The following is a 17,290-nucleotide window of genomic DNA, read 5'->3' as shown; positions in this document are numbered from 1 at the left end:
AGTGATGGGTGTAAGGTTTTGAATGAATCTGAACCACTGTCATTGCTCTGGGCAATCTTCCACACCACCGTTTTTAACCCGTCTGCGCCATTGCAAAAGGGGTCCAGCCATATGCAAATCAGTCAGGTACTGCCAACAATGGTAGCAGCTCAGCCCGAACTGCTAGGCCAGGTCCTCTCTGCACGGAAACACAAGCAACCCCAAACATACCCCCTATTAATATTAATGAGATACATTTCCATAGAATGATTCTAAATGCATGCACATTTTTTCTCAAGAATATTAACGAGGGATATCCTGAAAACCCGTCCGGATTCCGGCCCTCCAGGCCTGGAGTTGGACAACCCTGGTCTATAGCAACATCAGATACATCTGCTCACTGTTTCTTCATATTTGCACATGAACCAGTTTATGCGAGTGCAGCTAGTAATTCCCTTTCCTCCTCCAGGAAATGCAGTTCTGAGCATGTGAGCTTCAGTGCCATTAGTGGAGGCCCCCCGGCTAGTCAGCATAGTGTCAGGCCTTGGAAGAGCTGCCAGCTTCAGTGGCTCAAGACCTGGTTGACAGGGTACCCCAGTGCAGTTTCCGGGGTGCTATGTATATGGGAGAACCAATAGGCTGTTCAATGGTTAGCTTGGGCTGTAGCGCCACCTATAAACCAAAACTAATGCACCAGAGTACAGATAGGGAGCAATGGCATATGAGGAGGGAGATAAAGCTTGTAGGTGTTGTTTGGTTATTTGCCACCCATTGACTCCTCATGGCCATGATAATCCCTATGGCCATTCTCACCCAATTCCTGCCCCTGCCAACTCAAAACGCACCCTCCTGGGATCCTTTTAAGCTCTCTTTATTCAAGCCTTACTATGCAACTTTGCACTGAAAGTGCCTGCCAGTGTTTTTTTCACAGCAGTCTTCTGAGATTGAATGACTTAATTGGAGCTGTAAACATGCTACTGGTGTAATAAAAATGCCTTAACCAGGTCTGCCTTCAGCCACTGTTTTTATAAGCCCTATGCGTCTCCTTTACTGAAGTCCTGTTAAAAACAAACATTGGCAAAGCCAACGGTTTTGGCTTGTGTATAAGTATTAGGCATTTGCCAGGCACTGCTATTAGATGCCTAGGTGCTCGCACCATTTTGCACCTGCTACCATCAATGGCCCATTAATACCACTACGGCAGAGCCTGGCAACTGCCATGCCTACACAAAAGCCCAAACTGTTGGCATTGGCAATGCTTGTTTTTTTTTAGCAGCCTGTATCTAATCCGCACTAGATGGAGACAAGTGGCGGCTTCTCCACTGAAAATGATGGTTCTTGCAGAATTAGTGTGTGACTGTGAAAAGCCAATATCCCACTGGAGACTAAAGTGGCATAACCTCTTTAACGCAGAATGGATGGGCTCAGACCTTTGTAATTCCACTCTTATGGCTTATACATTTTGTGGGAAAAGCATCATGGAAACACAAGCATTCCCATGGTAGTGTTCTTTTCAGATGTGGGTCCCCAGAGAGGATCTCTTCCAAGTCCTGGGCACTAGGTTCTTGATCCATGCCGCCAGTGTGTCACCTAGAATCAACCGAAGAGGGAACACTCCAAGTGACACACATTCTCAGTTTCCTAGAGACTGGGTATGGGTCGCCGGCTTCCACCCCACGCCAGGTGGTAATGCTTTTTATCGAGGCTTCACTTATGTCCGGGAAGAATAGGCGGGACGGTCCCTAATGGATCCCGTACTCCATTGGTGACCAGTGGAAGGTGCTAGGAGTTATCAGCTCTTTCTACAGACCCGTCCAAGAAAGGGTGCTGCACAATATTTGGGGAATTTCCCCAGATAAAGAGAACAACCTGTTAGCAGACAAAAGCCACAAGTAGGCACTTGTTCTAGGTCAAAGACCATGTAAAATACGGCAAATTAGCCTCATGTAGCAGTGAGACCATCAGCCTGCCTGCAGAGATCATGCACTCCATTGGGAGAGGGTCAGTTGGTGCAAAACTGGGAGTGGCTTAAAGATCACGCCGTCAATCGGACCGCTTCACGCCTGTCCTTGAGACCGCCACTCAGAGGAGAGGAGATTTGGATCTTTGTGATTTGCTTAAGAATATTTCTTCAATTTTTTCTAACACATTTCACCACAAATAAATGTGGGGGAGATACCCCTCCACATCCCCACCATCTAAATGAATACCATAACCCAAGCCCTCGTCTACATTGCAGCAAAGTGTGAAAACAATTCGATGTAGTGGGCTTTGGAGAAATGGGCCGGCCGTGTAAAGGCGGAACACCAGAGATTCTCTACCCCCATCCCTCTTGTTTTTCCATCCTGGGCTGGTGGACCAACACCTCTGTAAGAAGTTGCATTCTTCCACAGGTACTTCCACAGCTGATTGTTTGCCAGACGTGGCACATATTTGTACTGCATTACGTGGAGATTAAGTACTACCTATAAACTCAAACTAAAACTGAATCCGGGAAAGGCAGGGTGCGCAGATGGGCTTTTCTCACTATGAATATTTGGCTGGGCTTGACGTCATGCTTTTAGTAGAGGCAGGGAATGCAGCGCATGCTCAGTTTGGCGATGGCCATACTGCTGGTGGGCTTATTGATGCGATCATGGTATGCTACCATTCTACTGTCAGTATCTTCACAAACATGTAGCCGTACACAGTACCATGTATCAGGTAGGACATCTTTTCATGGTGTGAATTTTTCACCAGCCTTCATTGCGTTCCATGCGTCACGATGTCATCAAAGTGAGACAGCATGACACAGAATGGGCGGGGGTAGGGTGCAAGAGGGAACTGGCGTTAGAGGAAAGAACCGTAAATGCAGCGGGGTTCACGCTCCCCAGCCAAAGTTTGTCAGATAAGTGCAGCCGGAGAGGTGGGGGGGAGAGAAGGTCCTTAAATGAAAGCCAGGCAGCACCGAGACAGGGGGCACAGAAAAGGCAAAGGACAGGTGGCCCACATGGGTGGACAGGAGGAGTCTGCCGAGTAGATCCGCTAGCCGTGCACAGGGGCCAAGTGAAGTACACACAATGTCCCACGGTGAGGGACTTCTCCCTTGTGGAAGCTCCAGGGACATTGCTGGCCTCTCCATGATAAGGGACCCCCCCCAAAATACAATGTCAGTCTTGTACTGGATTATATGTATCCCGGCCTTAAAAGAACACTGCACAAGAGAGAGACGGCCTTGGACTAGCCCAGGCAGAGCCCACAGTGAGTGTTTTGGTGCCAGAGAGCTGAGGCTGATGACTGGTGAAGGTCATTGAGCAACACATGGGCAACTATCAGTCTTTGTGATGGCCCATATGTCCTGCAGTGTCCTGAGGTAGCATGCAGTATGATATTAGTGTTCTCAGAGGGTCAGGGTCCGCACCCCCTATCATTGCCTCACTTATACTCACTAATGTTTCTGTAAGGGCGACAGTATACAGCTCTGAAACCCCCAGGTACTTATTTATCTATTTTGGAACCAGGAGGAATCTGGGATGGTGAGGGTCCATCTGACCTCTCATTCCATGGCATTTCAGCGTTCATGGGTTGTCAATGCCAAGCCGTCAAAGATGTGTGCTGCGATTCTTACACAGTCCCTGTCACGATACACCTCGTTTGGTGCCTGTGGTTGCCACGGAGAGCAAGTGGTGAGAGTGGAGAGAGTGAAATACAGGGGATACACTTTGGAGGTACTCCAAGATAGTGCACGCATAGGCACCTCGAAGCACTTCAGGGTGGCCGGCGCCTATCACATAGTGATGAGGGAAAGAGCCAGGCTAGGGCAGAGTGCTCCATTGAGTTTTGATCTTGAATGCACGGAATGAATGGGATTTAAAGTGACACTCGCGGAGGCATAGGAAAATGCTCAACTATGCAGACGTTCTATGATTGCGTTTAAGCCTACACATTTATTAAATCTTAAATCACCCCAATGACAACCAGAGTGGTAGCTCGTGTATGTCTGTGATGCCGTTCTTTAATCTTTACTTGCCATAGATCCCTACTGGGCTCGTTGTAGGTGGAGGCACTATTATACATGTGATTTACTTAGGCAAGTGTGGCATACAATGAAGACACACTAATATTTGTTGTGCAGCTCCTGCTCACACAAATGGAGTATCAAGTCCTTCCTGCAGGCCGCGAGGAGCTACAATAAAGTAAAAGTAGTTATAGTAACATGAATGCTTTCCCAACAAGTAAACAGGGTCTTGCAAGTTTATGATAAAAATGTAAACTTTTATTCGGAGCAAATGATATTATTATTACACAGAAAATAAATTGCTGCAAATGAAGAGACCATGTTAGAAAAACTCATAGTTTTCTTAATGCAGCAACAAAACAACGTGTGGATTACCCAGGTCTGCTCTCTGCTGAAGCGCAAACACTTGGGAATGTCTTCTCCTATACACTCGGGGAATGATAAGTCTTACATGATCCTATCACTGATATAAGGACTAAGAACCCATATGGTCTCAGGTCAACTATTTAGCACTTCCTATGTTGTCAGTACCATAGTGGATAATGGAATCTTTCATCTTTAATTCAGAAAGAGTATATTAACAATTTGATAGAAGTGGTTAGATGTCTATTGTAAATTCCTTTGCCAATTCACTAGGGGGATCATGAGAGTCTAATGCCAAATTAGTTGAGTTCATTCAAGAAAATTGACAACACAATAGACATACTGGTAGTCTAGCGCATGTACAATAAGGGCTTCAGGAGTTTATTCTGAATCCATAAGGGAAACACAAGCATCTGCTGTTCCTACAACAGTGCATAGGTGGATTTGTCTTTGATTCTCTGGGGGATTATGGGTGTTCCTAGTCAATTCAATAGTGATCTTTGGAGAATTCAATAGGGGATTAAGCGAGCCTGTTGCCAGTTCAACATGGGATAAATCAGGTCAACCGTCAGTTGCCATGGGGACAATGGGTGTCTTTTTTCAATTAAAAAGGGGGTGTTGGAAGATTAGTGCACAATACGTAGGGAATAATTGATGTTTATTGACATACACATTTTGGTATGAAGGGGGTAATTTGTCACCCGAACAGAGTACTATAGAGTTATATTGTCATGTTAATTTAGAGGCACTATAATAATATTCTCAATTTAGTAGGGATACATGCGGTACATTCTATTTCTGATAATTCAGTTGGTGATAGTAAAAGTTGATTTTCAATCCAAAAGGGGATCATAGAACTGTACTTCAAATTCATTAGGTTTTAAAAAAATATATATTCAGCTGTGTATGCAGATGTCATTATTGTAAGGGCGGTGAATCAATTTCCATAGTCCTTTGTGTAGATTCTAATGATTCATTGATCAATTGTATGAGGTGTCTGCTGTTAATGAAACACAGTTAACCTTCTCAAGGGTGTATTGTAATAGCTGCTTTGAGATATGGTTTATCTATTTGGAAAACAATAAGATAATCATGGCAAATGTTTGTCGATATTTCCTATAACCTGAAACCAATGAAGAGAGCTCTGATCCTCAGACAAACAGTAAGTCTTATCCTATTTTTGCTGTCCGCCCGCACAGATCTACATCCAGACAACCACGCTGACGGTGTCCATGAGCCTGAGTGCCTCTGTCTCGCTTGGAATGCTCTACGTGCCCAAGGTCTATGTGATCATTTTCCATCCTGAGCAGAACGTGCAGAAGCGGAAGCGCAGCTTCAAGGCCATTGCCACTGCTGCCACAATGTCCTCGCGGCTGTCCCAGAAGCACAACGAGCGGCAGAATGGGGAGAGCAAGCCCGCCCTTGAGGAGAAGAAGGTGGACAGTAAGTAATGGCTAAGTATGTATCAACTTTCTCTTTCTACTTTCTCCTCGTCTGGCCATCCTCCCATCCTCTCCGGAAGCCAGAGCCTTCTCCTCGTCTTCCTCTACCTACCTGTAAGTATCCGGAGTCCAGCATAGTCTCCCTCCTCCTGCTGGGCACCCATCTTGTAGCTCAGTAGACAGCCCCCTTCCTTATTGGCACACTATTTCCTTTGTACCTTCCCCCTGGGCCTGGGCCTGGATTAGGCTTATGGTGGAACTTCCAGCCTCAGGGGGAACCTGCCCTGCCTCTTACCAACTCCTGCTGTGATCTTAGACACTGAGCTTCACCTTCCTAACCTTGACTTATCCATATGTTCCAACAATATTTTCCTGCCTCCACACCATCACCATAAGTGGCTTTAGACATTGAGTCTTACCCGTGTAAACCTGGACATACTCACCTGAGTTAACACCTTAGGACCTTAGACAAAAACCTCCACTGCAAAAAGCCATGTTCTCCCAATCATAAGTCTATCCTTGATACAGTCACTTTGATCAACTTTAGATATAACAGTGCACTTCAGAGATGCCGCCATTAATGCAAGCCTTTGCACATCTTTTGCTTCTTTTAAATAATCCCACTATTACTTAACCAAAGAGTGCAGAAAACAGTCACCACTGGAACTCCAGAGTCTATGAAAAAATAAAAGCCTGCTACATCAATCACCGCTCCGCGTCATGTTAATATGCTTTGATACTGTGCTAAATCACCTCCCTAGTAGTATCAGAGTGCCTAGGCTTGTCCCTGGAGTGGCATACTATGCCCCCGCCAAGTGTATCCAGACCTTAGTCTGCTGAAAGAAAGCAATAAGCAAGGGTAAGATATGAGGATGGGAAAGTGGGACAAAGGTGCTAAAAACACCGGCAGGGGGGGAGGGAGGATGAAGTGGAGGAAGCATGTTCTGTGATAGCATGGGCGCATATCAGTCCTTTTAGTCAGACCATGCTTATACAAAAGGGAGGAGCCAGATACGTCCTTCAGTGCTGCCATAATTGGGTTGTGTTTCCAAGGCAAATTTGGAGAATTGAAAGGCAGTACACAAATGATAGTGCAAAAGAAGCTAGATGTAGCTCTATTCTGAGTTTTACATTCTGGCACAATCTCCTGCTAGGCATATGGAATTGTCCCATAAATATCTCAGAGAGTTTCTCAAAACCCATCTCTTTGAGGCATGGGAGCTTTTCAGGTGGCCATTATATGAAGCGTACAACGCAACTTCAGTCACTTGCTCAATCACCACAGCATTGCTCTTTTTTTTTGGTTGAAAATCATGTATTACATTTTCCAATATGAGTACAGTTACATGAAATAACTTCATAAATTCAAGTATACACATAAACTATAACTTATATATAACCAATCAGAGAGAGAAAAAAGGGGGTAGAGGGCAAGCTTCACATAAATGAGAGCCAATATTAAACCATATCATTCATTAAAAGTACTCCATATTTCATCATATTTGTCATTTCCTTTCTGAAGTTGAAAAGATGCCCTTTCTCTAGCAGACAGGATCGACCGACGATGCAGCCACTCCTCAACCGCAGGCCTACTATCACTCTTCCAATGCCATTATAAGTCCTATATAGATCCTATAAGGCTTTCCCTTGGACACATTGATCTTTATAGAGATTAAACCTAACGCACAAATTATAGGTGCACGTGGGAGAAATAAAATGAGATATTAAATGGGGAGACAATAGCAAGATACTGTTCTTTAATGATCGTTTTAATTTTTGTATTTTATTTTAATTTAACTGAAATTAATCAAGTTTAACATAAACATAAAGTAGTGTCATACGATCATAACAAAAGAAACAACCATCTCATGCTACATTTAAAACTTGCAAAACATGATATGTCATGATACAGAAAAAAGGAAGAAAATAAGAAGAACAATTAAATTACAAACGTGTTAATTGTCAGTTAGAGCAACGCGGTTTGATGTGTTATTGTGTTGCTAGCGAGACAACAATTGCATTTAATTACCAAAAATGCGCTATCTGTGATTTCATGTCGTAAAAAGAAATCCACTATCTTGACTGCTCTTCCGGTGGTAACACATGCAGTATGGATCCAAAATGTGCATTTCAAACAGCACAAGTTGTGCGCCAGGGTAAAATCAACCACCTCCCACTCCTCCTTCTACATGCCTTGCCCAAACATACACTCTATAATTCTGTGGCACAAAAGTGGTAAAACATGCGGCAAAAATAATCGGTGGCACTGTCATTCGGCAAAAGTGGGTAAAACCCTAACAGTGACAGCACTGCACCTTCACTCCCTCTGCAAGTAGTCTGGCCCGAGTGCAGGTGCCAAGCCAGAGGGGGCAACACCGGACCCAGACAAAAACTAAGATGCTACTTTTCGGTCTCACTTATAAGGGATGCACACCTAACAGCGCACCTTTGAAGGTGAGCAGGCCCTATGATGCGTTTACAGTTAATACTTTCAACGACTTGAATCACATAGAACTATATAAAACAGTTAATTTTCAAAAACGCATAGTATAAACACTATACAATGTTAAAACAAGTCATTAATTACAAAATAAATCTACATAGGTCGAAACACGTGTCGGGTGACTTTTGCTAATTATTACATTGCTTTCCATTATTCATTTCATCTTATAAAAAATGTTTGGTCTAACTGGTAAAACCATCTAGGCATTTGGGCTTATATTCATCATTCCGGATGGAGTGAAAAACCAGCGCAATTAAACCAGGCTCCTTTTTAAAAAAAATGAACAATGAGACACGAGGCACGTCCTCTATTGCCTGATGACTCTCTGCAGGTGTGCTATCTTACCTTGTGACTCTTCAAAGTCTTATTGGTTAGGTGCCTTGCGCAGGTAGATTCCTTCCGCTTGTGCTCCTCCTGTTTTCGTGTATACAAGTAATTCATTAGTTTGTTTCGTAAACATTTTCTCCAAACAAATCATGGATCCTTATGAGCACCCGTACAAGTATTGTATTGTATTTTGTTATTTATATAGCGCTCCTTCCCCACTTGTGTGGCCTCAATGCGCTTTTTCCTTGGTTGAACGCCCTAGGTGACCGTAGTCAAAGTAGTTAGATATTCTAGGTGATTATTTTAGATGCGTGTGTGCATGTTTGCCCTTCTAAGACTTGGGTGGCTGGCAAGGCTCAACTAAGCAGCCCAGGAGAGGTCAGACATGTGGGTGCTCTTGAGGTTAGAGATAGATTGCTGATGTTGAGAGAGTCTGTGTGAGGCCAGCTGTACTGGGTTCTTTTGGGTGGTGGCCGCTGTATGCTAGTGGCAGAGGTGTTGTGGTACGTCAGGTGTTTCATTCTGGACGGATATGTGTGAAACTAGGCCGGATGTGCTTAGCCGTAGACGTGTTCTATCTTGCATGAATGTTTGGCCGTGCCTGCGGCCTGTGTCCACGCTAGTGGTGTGAGCAATACGTACCGTAGTCTGAGAGATTGTTTATTTGTCCGGGTCTAGAATTGGGAGTCCTGTTGCGATGGGCCTAGGCTTCCTACTGTAGCTGGTATCAGCGCATGATAAGCAAAGACGGCATCAGAGCCTAGATTAGAGGACCATGTACAGTGGGAGAAAGGCCTATGTTCACAGTGCCAAAGATCTAAGCATATGGCGAACTTAGATTGAGGCTACACCTAGAATTGAGGATTCTGTATAGGGTAAAGAGGCATGGGCGATGCGGGTTAACCATGGCAGTCAATAGTTAATGATGTGTGTGTGCTAACCAGGGCCACTTATCTAATTGTTAGATTTCTCTCATGTGGATTGGTGGGTAGGGGCGTGGTGAGTGTGGTGCGAGTATAGCCACAGCAAAGGCTGCTGGCTTGGCTCGGGTGCTTGTTGGGTTGTAATGTTGTTGTGGGTGGGTTGTTGGTGGATCAGGAATGCCACAACAAAAGCTGCTGGCTTACCTGGAGATCTAGTCGGCGGGAAGTGTTGTTGTGGGATATATGGTGGTGCCAGGTGAAACCGCTGCGAGAGCTGCCAGCCCCTGACTTGTGAACAAAAGTGGTGGAGTTTGTTAGTGATGTATTCAGAGGGTGCAGTGGCTTAGGAGGGTATTGGGAAGGTTTTAATGACCTTCCTGAATTTCAGGTGGTTTTCGATGTTGCGAATGTGTAGGGAGATGGAATTCCAGATGATTGGCGCTTGGACAGAGAAGGAGGAGCCGGCAAGTCTTATGGAGCTATGCAGTGGGATCACTAGGCGAAAAGCATTGCGATATTTGAGGTACCTGGAAGGTTGGTCAGGGATAATTTTGTCTCGCAGGAATTCAGGGCCAGTATTGTGGATCGTGCAATGGTAGATGCACATGGCTTTGAAGGTGGTGCGTCAAGCAATGGGAAGCCAGTGGAGGACTCTCAGTGTAGGGCTGATGTGTTCTCTGCCGGGAAGGTTAATGAGCAGGCGAGTGGCCGCATTTTGGATTCATTGGAGTTTCCGTAGTTGGGATGAGGGCACTCCTAGGTAGAGGCAGTTTGCATAGTCAAGGTGGGAGAAGATGATGGAGTTGATAGCAGAGAAATGGTGGGGGAAGGTGAGGTAGGAGAAGATCCGCCTGAGGATGCGTAAATCAAAGAAATGGGTTTTGGATACGCTGGTGGTGTGTTGGGAGAGGGATAGATCTGAGTCCAATTTGCATCAAAGGTTTTTAACTACATTTGAAGTAGCCAGTGCTTGTCCGAGTGATTCGGGCCAGGGGATTGGTTGGTGGATGAGAGATGTTTTCACGTAGAGTAGGATTTCGGTTTTCCTAGGGTTGAGGATGAGGTGGTTGGTCATCATCCAGTGATCAATATCAGAGAGGCATGAAGATAGGTCCGGGCTGCCGGATCCTTCAGAATTTGGGATTTTGAGGATCATCTGGGTATCGTCTGCGTAGTTGAAGCAGGTAAGGTTGTACAAACAGATGATTGCGGGAATGGGTTATATGTAGAAGTTGAAGATTAGTGGTGATCTGGATGGTCCTTGCGGAACACATTTGCAAACTGGACGTGATATGGATGTGAATTGGTGGAGGTGCATGATTTGCGACCGGTTAGAGATGAAGGAAGAGATCCAGGAGAGGGCTGTGATTTTGATTCCTAGTGTTTGTAGTCTGTCTAATAAAATCATATGATTGTTGGTATCGAAAGCTGTGGAAAGGTCTAGCAGGATGAGAACCGCACAGCCATCTGCATCAGCTGTTCTTTTTAGGTCATCCCAGATGAAGACTAGGGATGCTTCTGTTCCCCTTAGTGGTCTGAAACCTGATTGTGTTGGGTCTAGGAGGTTATTGGATTCGGCAAATTGGCGAAGCTGTTTGTAAGCCGCAGTCTATCAGTTTGGCGATGAAGCGCGTATTGGAGATAGGACAGTAGTTTTGGCGAAGAAGTGGGTCAAGCGTCGGTTTTTTGAGAATGGGTTTGGTGTAGGATGTTTTTAGCGCTTTAAGGAAAGATCCCAAGGTGAGGGAGTGTTTAAGTGAAATAGTAAGTGATATCGAATTGCCACTCATGAGTTGGGACAAAAAGTTACAGCTGGACATGGATTCCAGGCTTATGACAAATTTGTGAAATGCTGCATTACATATTTCAGTAGAAAGCGAGGCAAGATATGAGCATGTGTTTTAATAATTCGAGAGAGCAGTCCTCCCCACCTAAACAACGCAACCTGTCCTTCACCACAATTCCCCAAATAGGACCCCATCTGTGCACTGTCACTAATCAATAAAAGTGGAAATGTATCGAAATATTTGGGAACTTCTTTAAATAGTGTGGCAGCTCATTAATCTGACAATGTATCTTAGCATATTCTTCACAGTTTTTGTAATGTGAGGTCTGATACTGTCCTGACACCAGTCTATGATTTTAAGTTTCCTTTAAACTTATATCAGGTTATTTATAAGGTAATCTTTATTGGAATCAATATTAAAAAGTAATCCATTGCACACCTGACCAAACTTATTTAAGGGATTACATGATTTAGTTTGCAGTGCTGCGTTAAAGTTAGTAAAAAGGAATCCATCAGGATCTAATACGTTCCTATAGAGACTCAACTTTGCCAGATCTGAGCATGTTTTCTATGACAGCAAGCCACATTCATGCAAATGGAAGTGAGGTCGGGAAGCCTAGTCATTTGTTTGCAAAACATTCCTTCCAAGATGTCGAGTTTCCAATCAATTGGTAGAAGCTCGACCCCATAAAGAGTTGAGGGCATTACCTTGCCCATCTAAAATCGTATTAATGGGGACAAGGTGTATTTACAAATTTCAACCTTATTTGCCTCATTTGTGCATAAAGTGGAGCTAATTTCTATTTTAGCCTAGCCCAAATGTCCCCCAGTCTGCACTTGCTGTAAATCAGTACCCCAAATAGATCAGCTGTGTCGTTGTCTTCTTGGGTAAACCCTCTATGCTCCATGTAAAGCCCTTATTACCCTTTACACCTGAGGTTACTAAAATGGCTGACTTGGCAATATTTAACTGTAAATTGTTCCCACGTAAATAATAATACAGAACTTTAAGGGCCCTTTTGTAGCCTCATTTGTTTTGTATCAAAAATGGCTATGTCATCTGCAAAAAATAAGGCTGCTAGCCTTCCATTGCATATTTTAGGTGGAAATGTTTGATAACCTTCATAATCTTCTAAACGATCTGATAACTATAAATTAAATAGGCATGGTGCCAAGACACAGCCTTGTTGCAGTCCGGAACGTGTCCATAGCAGCACTAATGTTACCAGCAGATTTAAGTAATTTGCACAGTTGTCCTAGAGTGCAATTTACTTATTAGGTTTAACAAGCTGCCAGGTATGTCCAATTTGTACAATTTATTCCAAAGCCTTTGTCGATCTACATAATTGAAGGCACTTGAGGTCCACACAGGCCATGTACAATGGCCAGGGATTTTTGATGCAAGACTGTTGCTGCAGCATGTGAATTAGTAACCCATTTAGTGAAGTGCCACAATCTTTCCTAAAACCCGTCTGGTGTTTCATTGGTTTACCTACAGACCTCGATCAAGATCTTGAAGCAGAAATCCTGCTGGGTTATTTAGATCTCCTTTTTTGTAAATGTAATCTATCTGGCTAGCTCTCCAGGAATTTGAAAAGATTGCCAATTGTTCTATAAATGTGATCAGATTGTGCAAAATATTGGCCCACATATTGGGATTCATTTTCAAAACCAAATTTGGTAAAGCATCTGGACCCATTGCCCGAGAGGTTTTAGATTTTTTAATAAGTACTTCAATATCTCACATGCTTAAGGATCCTTTCCTAGGCCTGAGAAGGTAATTGTAATGTTGCTTAAGCAACCATATTCCTCCTTAAAAAAATGGGTGCCAAGATGCCTCTGAAATTGTGTTATCTATATCGAGTTGGTGGGCTCCCTTTAACAGAGAGGCAATATTAAAACACTTCAAAACAAATGCAAGGATTACATGTATTCACTGTTTGTAACATTGCTTGACTATCAATGATATCAAGGTGAAAACGATAGGTCTTCATCCAGTTACCAAACTATTGTTTTAAATATTTTATATGGATAACTTTGGAAGTCATGGAACACTAGCGTCTTGTTTAATGAATCTGATTTCTAAGTTCCCACTTGAGCCCTCTTCCTTTGCTCCCTGCTCCCCCCTGCCCTCTCCCAACCCCTGTTTGGGCCCTGGGGTCTTTTTAACTGAAGCCCTCAGTGCAGCCCCACTACTCGTTGCAGTCCCCCTTGATGAAGGGACCCTAGGCAAAGGGCAACTCCTACAGTAGCAGCTCCAGACTGTGTTTTCCTGTGTTCGCTGGGCCGAGCATGCAGTGCAGCCGTCAACCAGCAGTGACTGACCAGGGGTGCGGGCAGGGGGACCAGCCATTACTGCTCCCTATTTAACTGCCCCTCCTCTCTTATTGCTCCTATTACCCTTATTGGCAAACCTTGCACTTTACTGCACGTCGCCCACAATTCTATGTCATCCATATCGGGCTTTTAAGCAAATTGCCTTAGTTAGCCACATAGGGCTTTTCCCGTCTCTATCTAGGAAAATCGAATCTGGGGTTTTGCATGGTGATCCTTCCTCTCTCCCTATATCTAGACTTTTTCCATCTATCCAGGAAATGCACATCCAGGGGTTTTTGTTTTTCTGCTGTATGCTGAAACCTAGACTTTCTTCCTTAACCTGGACACATGAATCTAGATGGCTGCATTGATGTTGTGTTGAAGTTGGGCGTTGTGCTCTACAGTTTCTCCCTCTCTCCCCCACCCTCCTTCTTTCCGCATGCTCTGCAGTTTCTCCCTCTCTCCCCCACCCTCCTTCTCTCCGCACTCTCCCTCCATGGTGCTTTCAATGTCCCCTATCTTCTCTAACTTCTACTCTATCATCTATTCTATTTCTCTTTCGAGGTCTGGAAGTAAAAAATTCAAGAAGGATCTCCTGGTCTCCAATCCAGACCTGCCCATCATGACACCCGTGTCAACGCTTCTTCCAGGCAGACTGTCACTGACATCCTCTTTGTTGCTCCCTCTATGGACCCTTGGATTCCCCGTATGTCCTCAGTGCTCTCCCATTTCTCTTCCTCACACATTAATGGTGGCACCCGTTGGGAAGTACTCTTGGCATATTTTACATCCTCTAGCGCCATCATTAATGTCTACCTGAATGGTACTGTCATGGGCTAGGGCTCTCAGCCCAACCTCCTCCTTCTTGATAGGCATCTGCCGTCCCCCATCAACTTCCTCCCTTCTCTTGCCACTCCGACTTCTGCCACCCCTCTGGCCTCTCTGCCATCACAGACTGGTGTACCACATTCCTGTACCTCTACCCGGAAGACCTTCAAAAGTGGCAACCAGCTCCCCTTAGCTATTCTCAACTCTCACTCTGCCGTTAACCACTGCGCTGACATCTCCCACCTCCTTGCAGACCTGGACCTCGACTTCCTTGCTCTCACTGAGAAGTGGTTCATGGCTAGCTCTGTCACAAGTTTTGACACTCTCCTCCCAGAGGGCAACAAGATCCTCTCTAAGCCCAGGCCTAATCGGTCCGGGGGTGGAGAGGCCATGGTCTTCCCTGAAGGGGTCCCTGCTACTATCATACCCACTCGGTCCTACTCATCCTTTGAATGTCTCGTCTGCAGGCTTGCTGTCTCTCCTATCCCCTCGCTGACTCTTGCCAACATCTACCAGCCCCCTGGTCCGGTCTCCCTCTTCCTCTCAGAGTAGTCTGACCTCACCTCTTCTCTCCTGTCCTCTACCTCAAAGCTTCTCCTCCTTGGAGACTTCAATATTCACCTTGACACCCCTGATGCAGCCTCTGGACTATTCCGCAACCTCTGTGACTCTCTTTCCCTCCCAATTCTTCCCTCTGTTCCGACACACTCACCCAGACATACTTTGGAGCTCTCATCTCAGCAGACATCTCCATCTCCAACCCTCTCACTCCACCACTCTCCTGGTCTAATCATGCTCTCCTGTCCTCTCACCTGGACCTCTTGGGTCGCCCGGCTAAGCCCCCACCCTCACTGCTGGTCTATTTAATTCGACCAATGAAGCGAGTGTCAGTTGCTGCTTTTGCCGCCTCTTTCATTCCCCCTCCCAGTCCTGCCACTGACTCTCACACTGACACTGCCTTTACTAACCTTCAACTCTCCATCTCCAACACTCTGGACATCCTTGCCCCTGTTATGAGGATCCACATATAGCCTGCCTCCAAGCACAACACCTGGTATGACTCCAAACTAGCCTCTCTGAAACACAAGTACAGAGCTGCTGAGCGGAAATGGCAGGCTTTGAGCACATCCTCTGACAGACTGGCCTGCCGCCTGCTCCAAAGGCAATACAGACTATACATCTGCTTGAAGACGAAGGCCTATATCTAAGCCTGCATCTCTGGGGACACTAACAACATGGTGGAACTGTTCCAAATCTGCATGGAACTCGACGATCCAACTGTCACATCCACTAGCCCTGTAATCCAGTCACACATATTTACCCCAGGGTTCTCCCAGTGGGTTCATAAACCGTTACTGCATTCCCACAGCACAGCATGTGGAACCTGGAGAGGGCCCAGCTGGACCCAGGCATGGCACTCATGGCACCAGCTGCAGTGTTCATCATTGGGCTGGCCGCCCAACATGGAGAGAAATCAGCCCTGGACTCAATTAGGAACAGCAGTCTAGTCTCTGGTTTTGGACGGCTATTTAAGCCACACCCAGGTGTGCTTCTCCACTTCACGTGCACCCAATACCCTCTCTGAGAAAGTTGAATTTAGGACTGTTCCCACCTGCATTTAGAAGTATATCCAACTACAGTTGAAGTTGCGCCCATTAGCCTCTCTGAAAGTTGCTCAACTCAGTAGTATACCCAACTGCATTAAGAAAGTGTACCCAATTGCATTTAGAACCGTACCAAGTTGCACTTAGAAGTATATCCAATTGCTTAGAAGCACCAATTAGTCCTTGACTAGTTGAGCCCAGAAGTGTACCTATAAGTGTGAGTCACCGACCCTAGAACTACAATCAGAAAACCCTCCCAAATCAACCTCACACCAATCATGAGCGCACCAACTCCACCAGTGCCCATCAGAAACCCAAGACCACTCATCTCCTGAACCCCACTGCCGACCCACCAGCACTGCCCGTGCCCGCTCCCCCCACTACCACACCCCACCCTGCAATCACCCACCCCCGCCTTGCCATCATACCCCTGCCACCTCCCCCCGACCGCACCCTTTCCCCTCCCTAAAAACTGCGCGCCTAGCCCTAGCGAGAACCAAAGCTGCCTCTGTCTCCCCCTCTGACCCCCCTACCCTCTCTCACACCAATCGCAGCAAAGAAAGCGTGCGGAATGGACGAGTGTGCCGACTGGACGAGGGTGTGAACTAGACGATAATAATGACTGGACGAATGTGTGGAGCGGACGAGTATGAGGAACGGACGAATATGTGCAATGGACGATACTTAATATGCTATGGAATGAAGGAAACGCTTGAAAACATACATCATACCACACCCCACGCTTACTCTCCCCCTTACACCACCACTCATCTAGAACACAGAGATACTATGACACCATTCGGTATAACTGTTCTCATATCTACATTCTCCCGCTTACTCCACATCACTCTAAGTAATCATTGCTGGTTTCACACCCCCCAGCCAGGCGTTCTCCTCAGGCCTAATGCAGCCACACTTGTTCTGGGTAAAACCGACCAGAGCGAACACATACTCCTGACCGCTCAACCACCACACCTACAGCTAAGAAGCAGCTACCACTCGATTTCCGCACCAGCTGCACACATACCTGGTGCGCACATGCACTTTTGGACTCCCTCTACTCTCTCTACTGACCTGAACTTCGGTTCCCAAGGGCGTTCAACCTATCAGCGCCTTCAGACCATACCAATGGTATATAAGGCGCTATATAAATGCAAAATAACAATAACAATAACAATAACGTTGAACTTCCCAAGGCAGCGGAATGCTCACCGTGCTCCTA

The 17,290-nt window shown here is 45.5% G+C and overlaps 1 protein-coding gene across 5 annotated transcripts in view; it reads left to right on the top strand.

Annotated features, from left to right (window-relative positions):
- Window positions 1-17,290, top strand: part of LOC138569486 (metabotropic glutamate receptor 8-like) — a 647,717-nt gene that overhangs the window by 534,249 nt on the left and 96,178 nt on the right. For 4 of the 5 annotated variants that reach the window (XR_011303249.1, XM_069647490.1, XM_069647495.1 and 1 more), the window contains one exon: window positions 5,539-5,782. Coding sequence is in view for 4 of the 5 variants with exons in the window: in XM_069647490.1 (XP_069503591.1) it covers window positions 5,539-5,782 (244 nt within the window). In the remaining variant the exon portion in view is untranslated. Of the gene's footprint in view, window positions 1-5,538; window positions 5,798-17,290 lie in introns of all 5 variants that reach the window. The other variant, XM_069647494.1, reaches the window with a different exon arrangement.

The sequence above is a fragment of the Ambystoma mexicanum genome, chromosome 2q (assembly GCF_040938575.1).
Source record: "Ambystoma mexicanum isolate Mex_15411 chromosome 2q, UKY_AmexF1_1, whole genome shotgun sequence".
NCBI lineage: Eukaryota > Metazoa > Chordata > Amphibia > Caudata > Ambystomatidae > Ambystoma > Ambystoma mexicanum.
The sequence above is the reverse complement of the archived record's forward strand: the minus strand, read 5'-3'. Positions and strand labels throughout refer to the sequence as shown.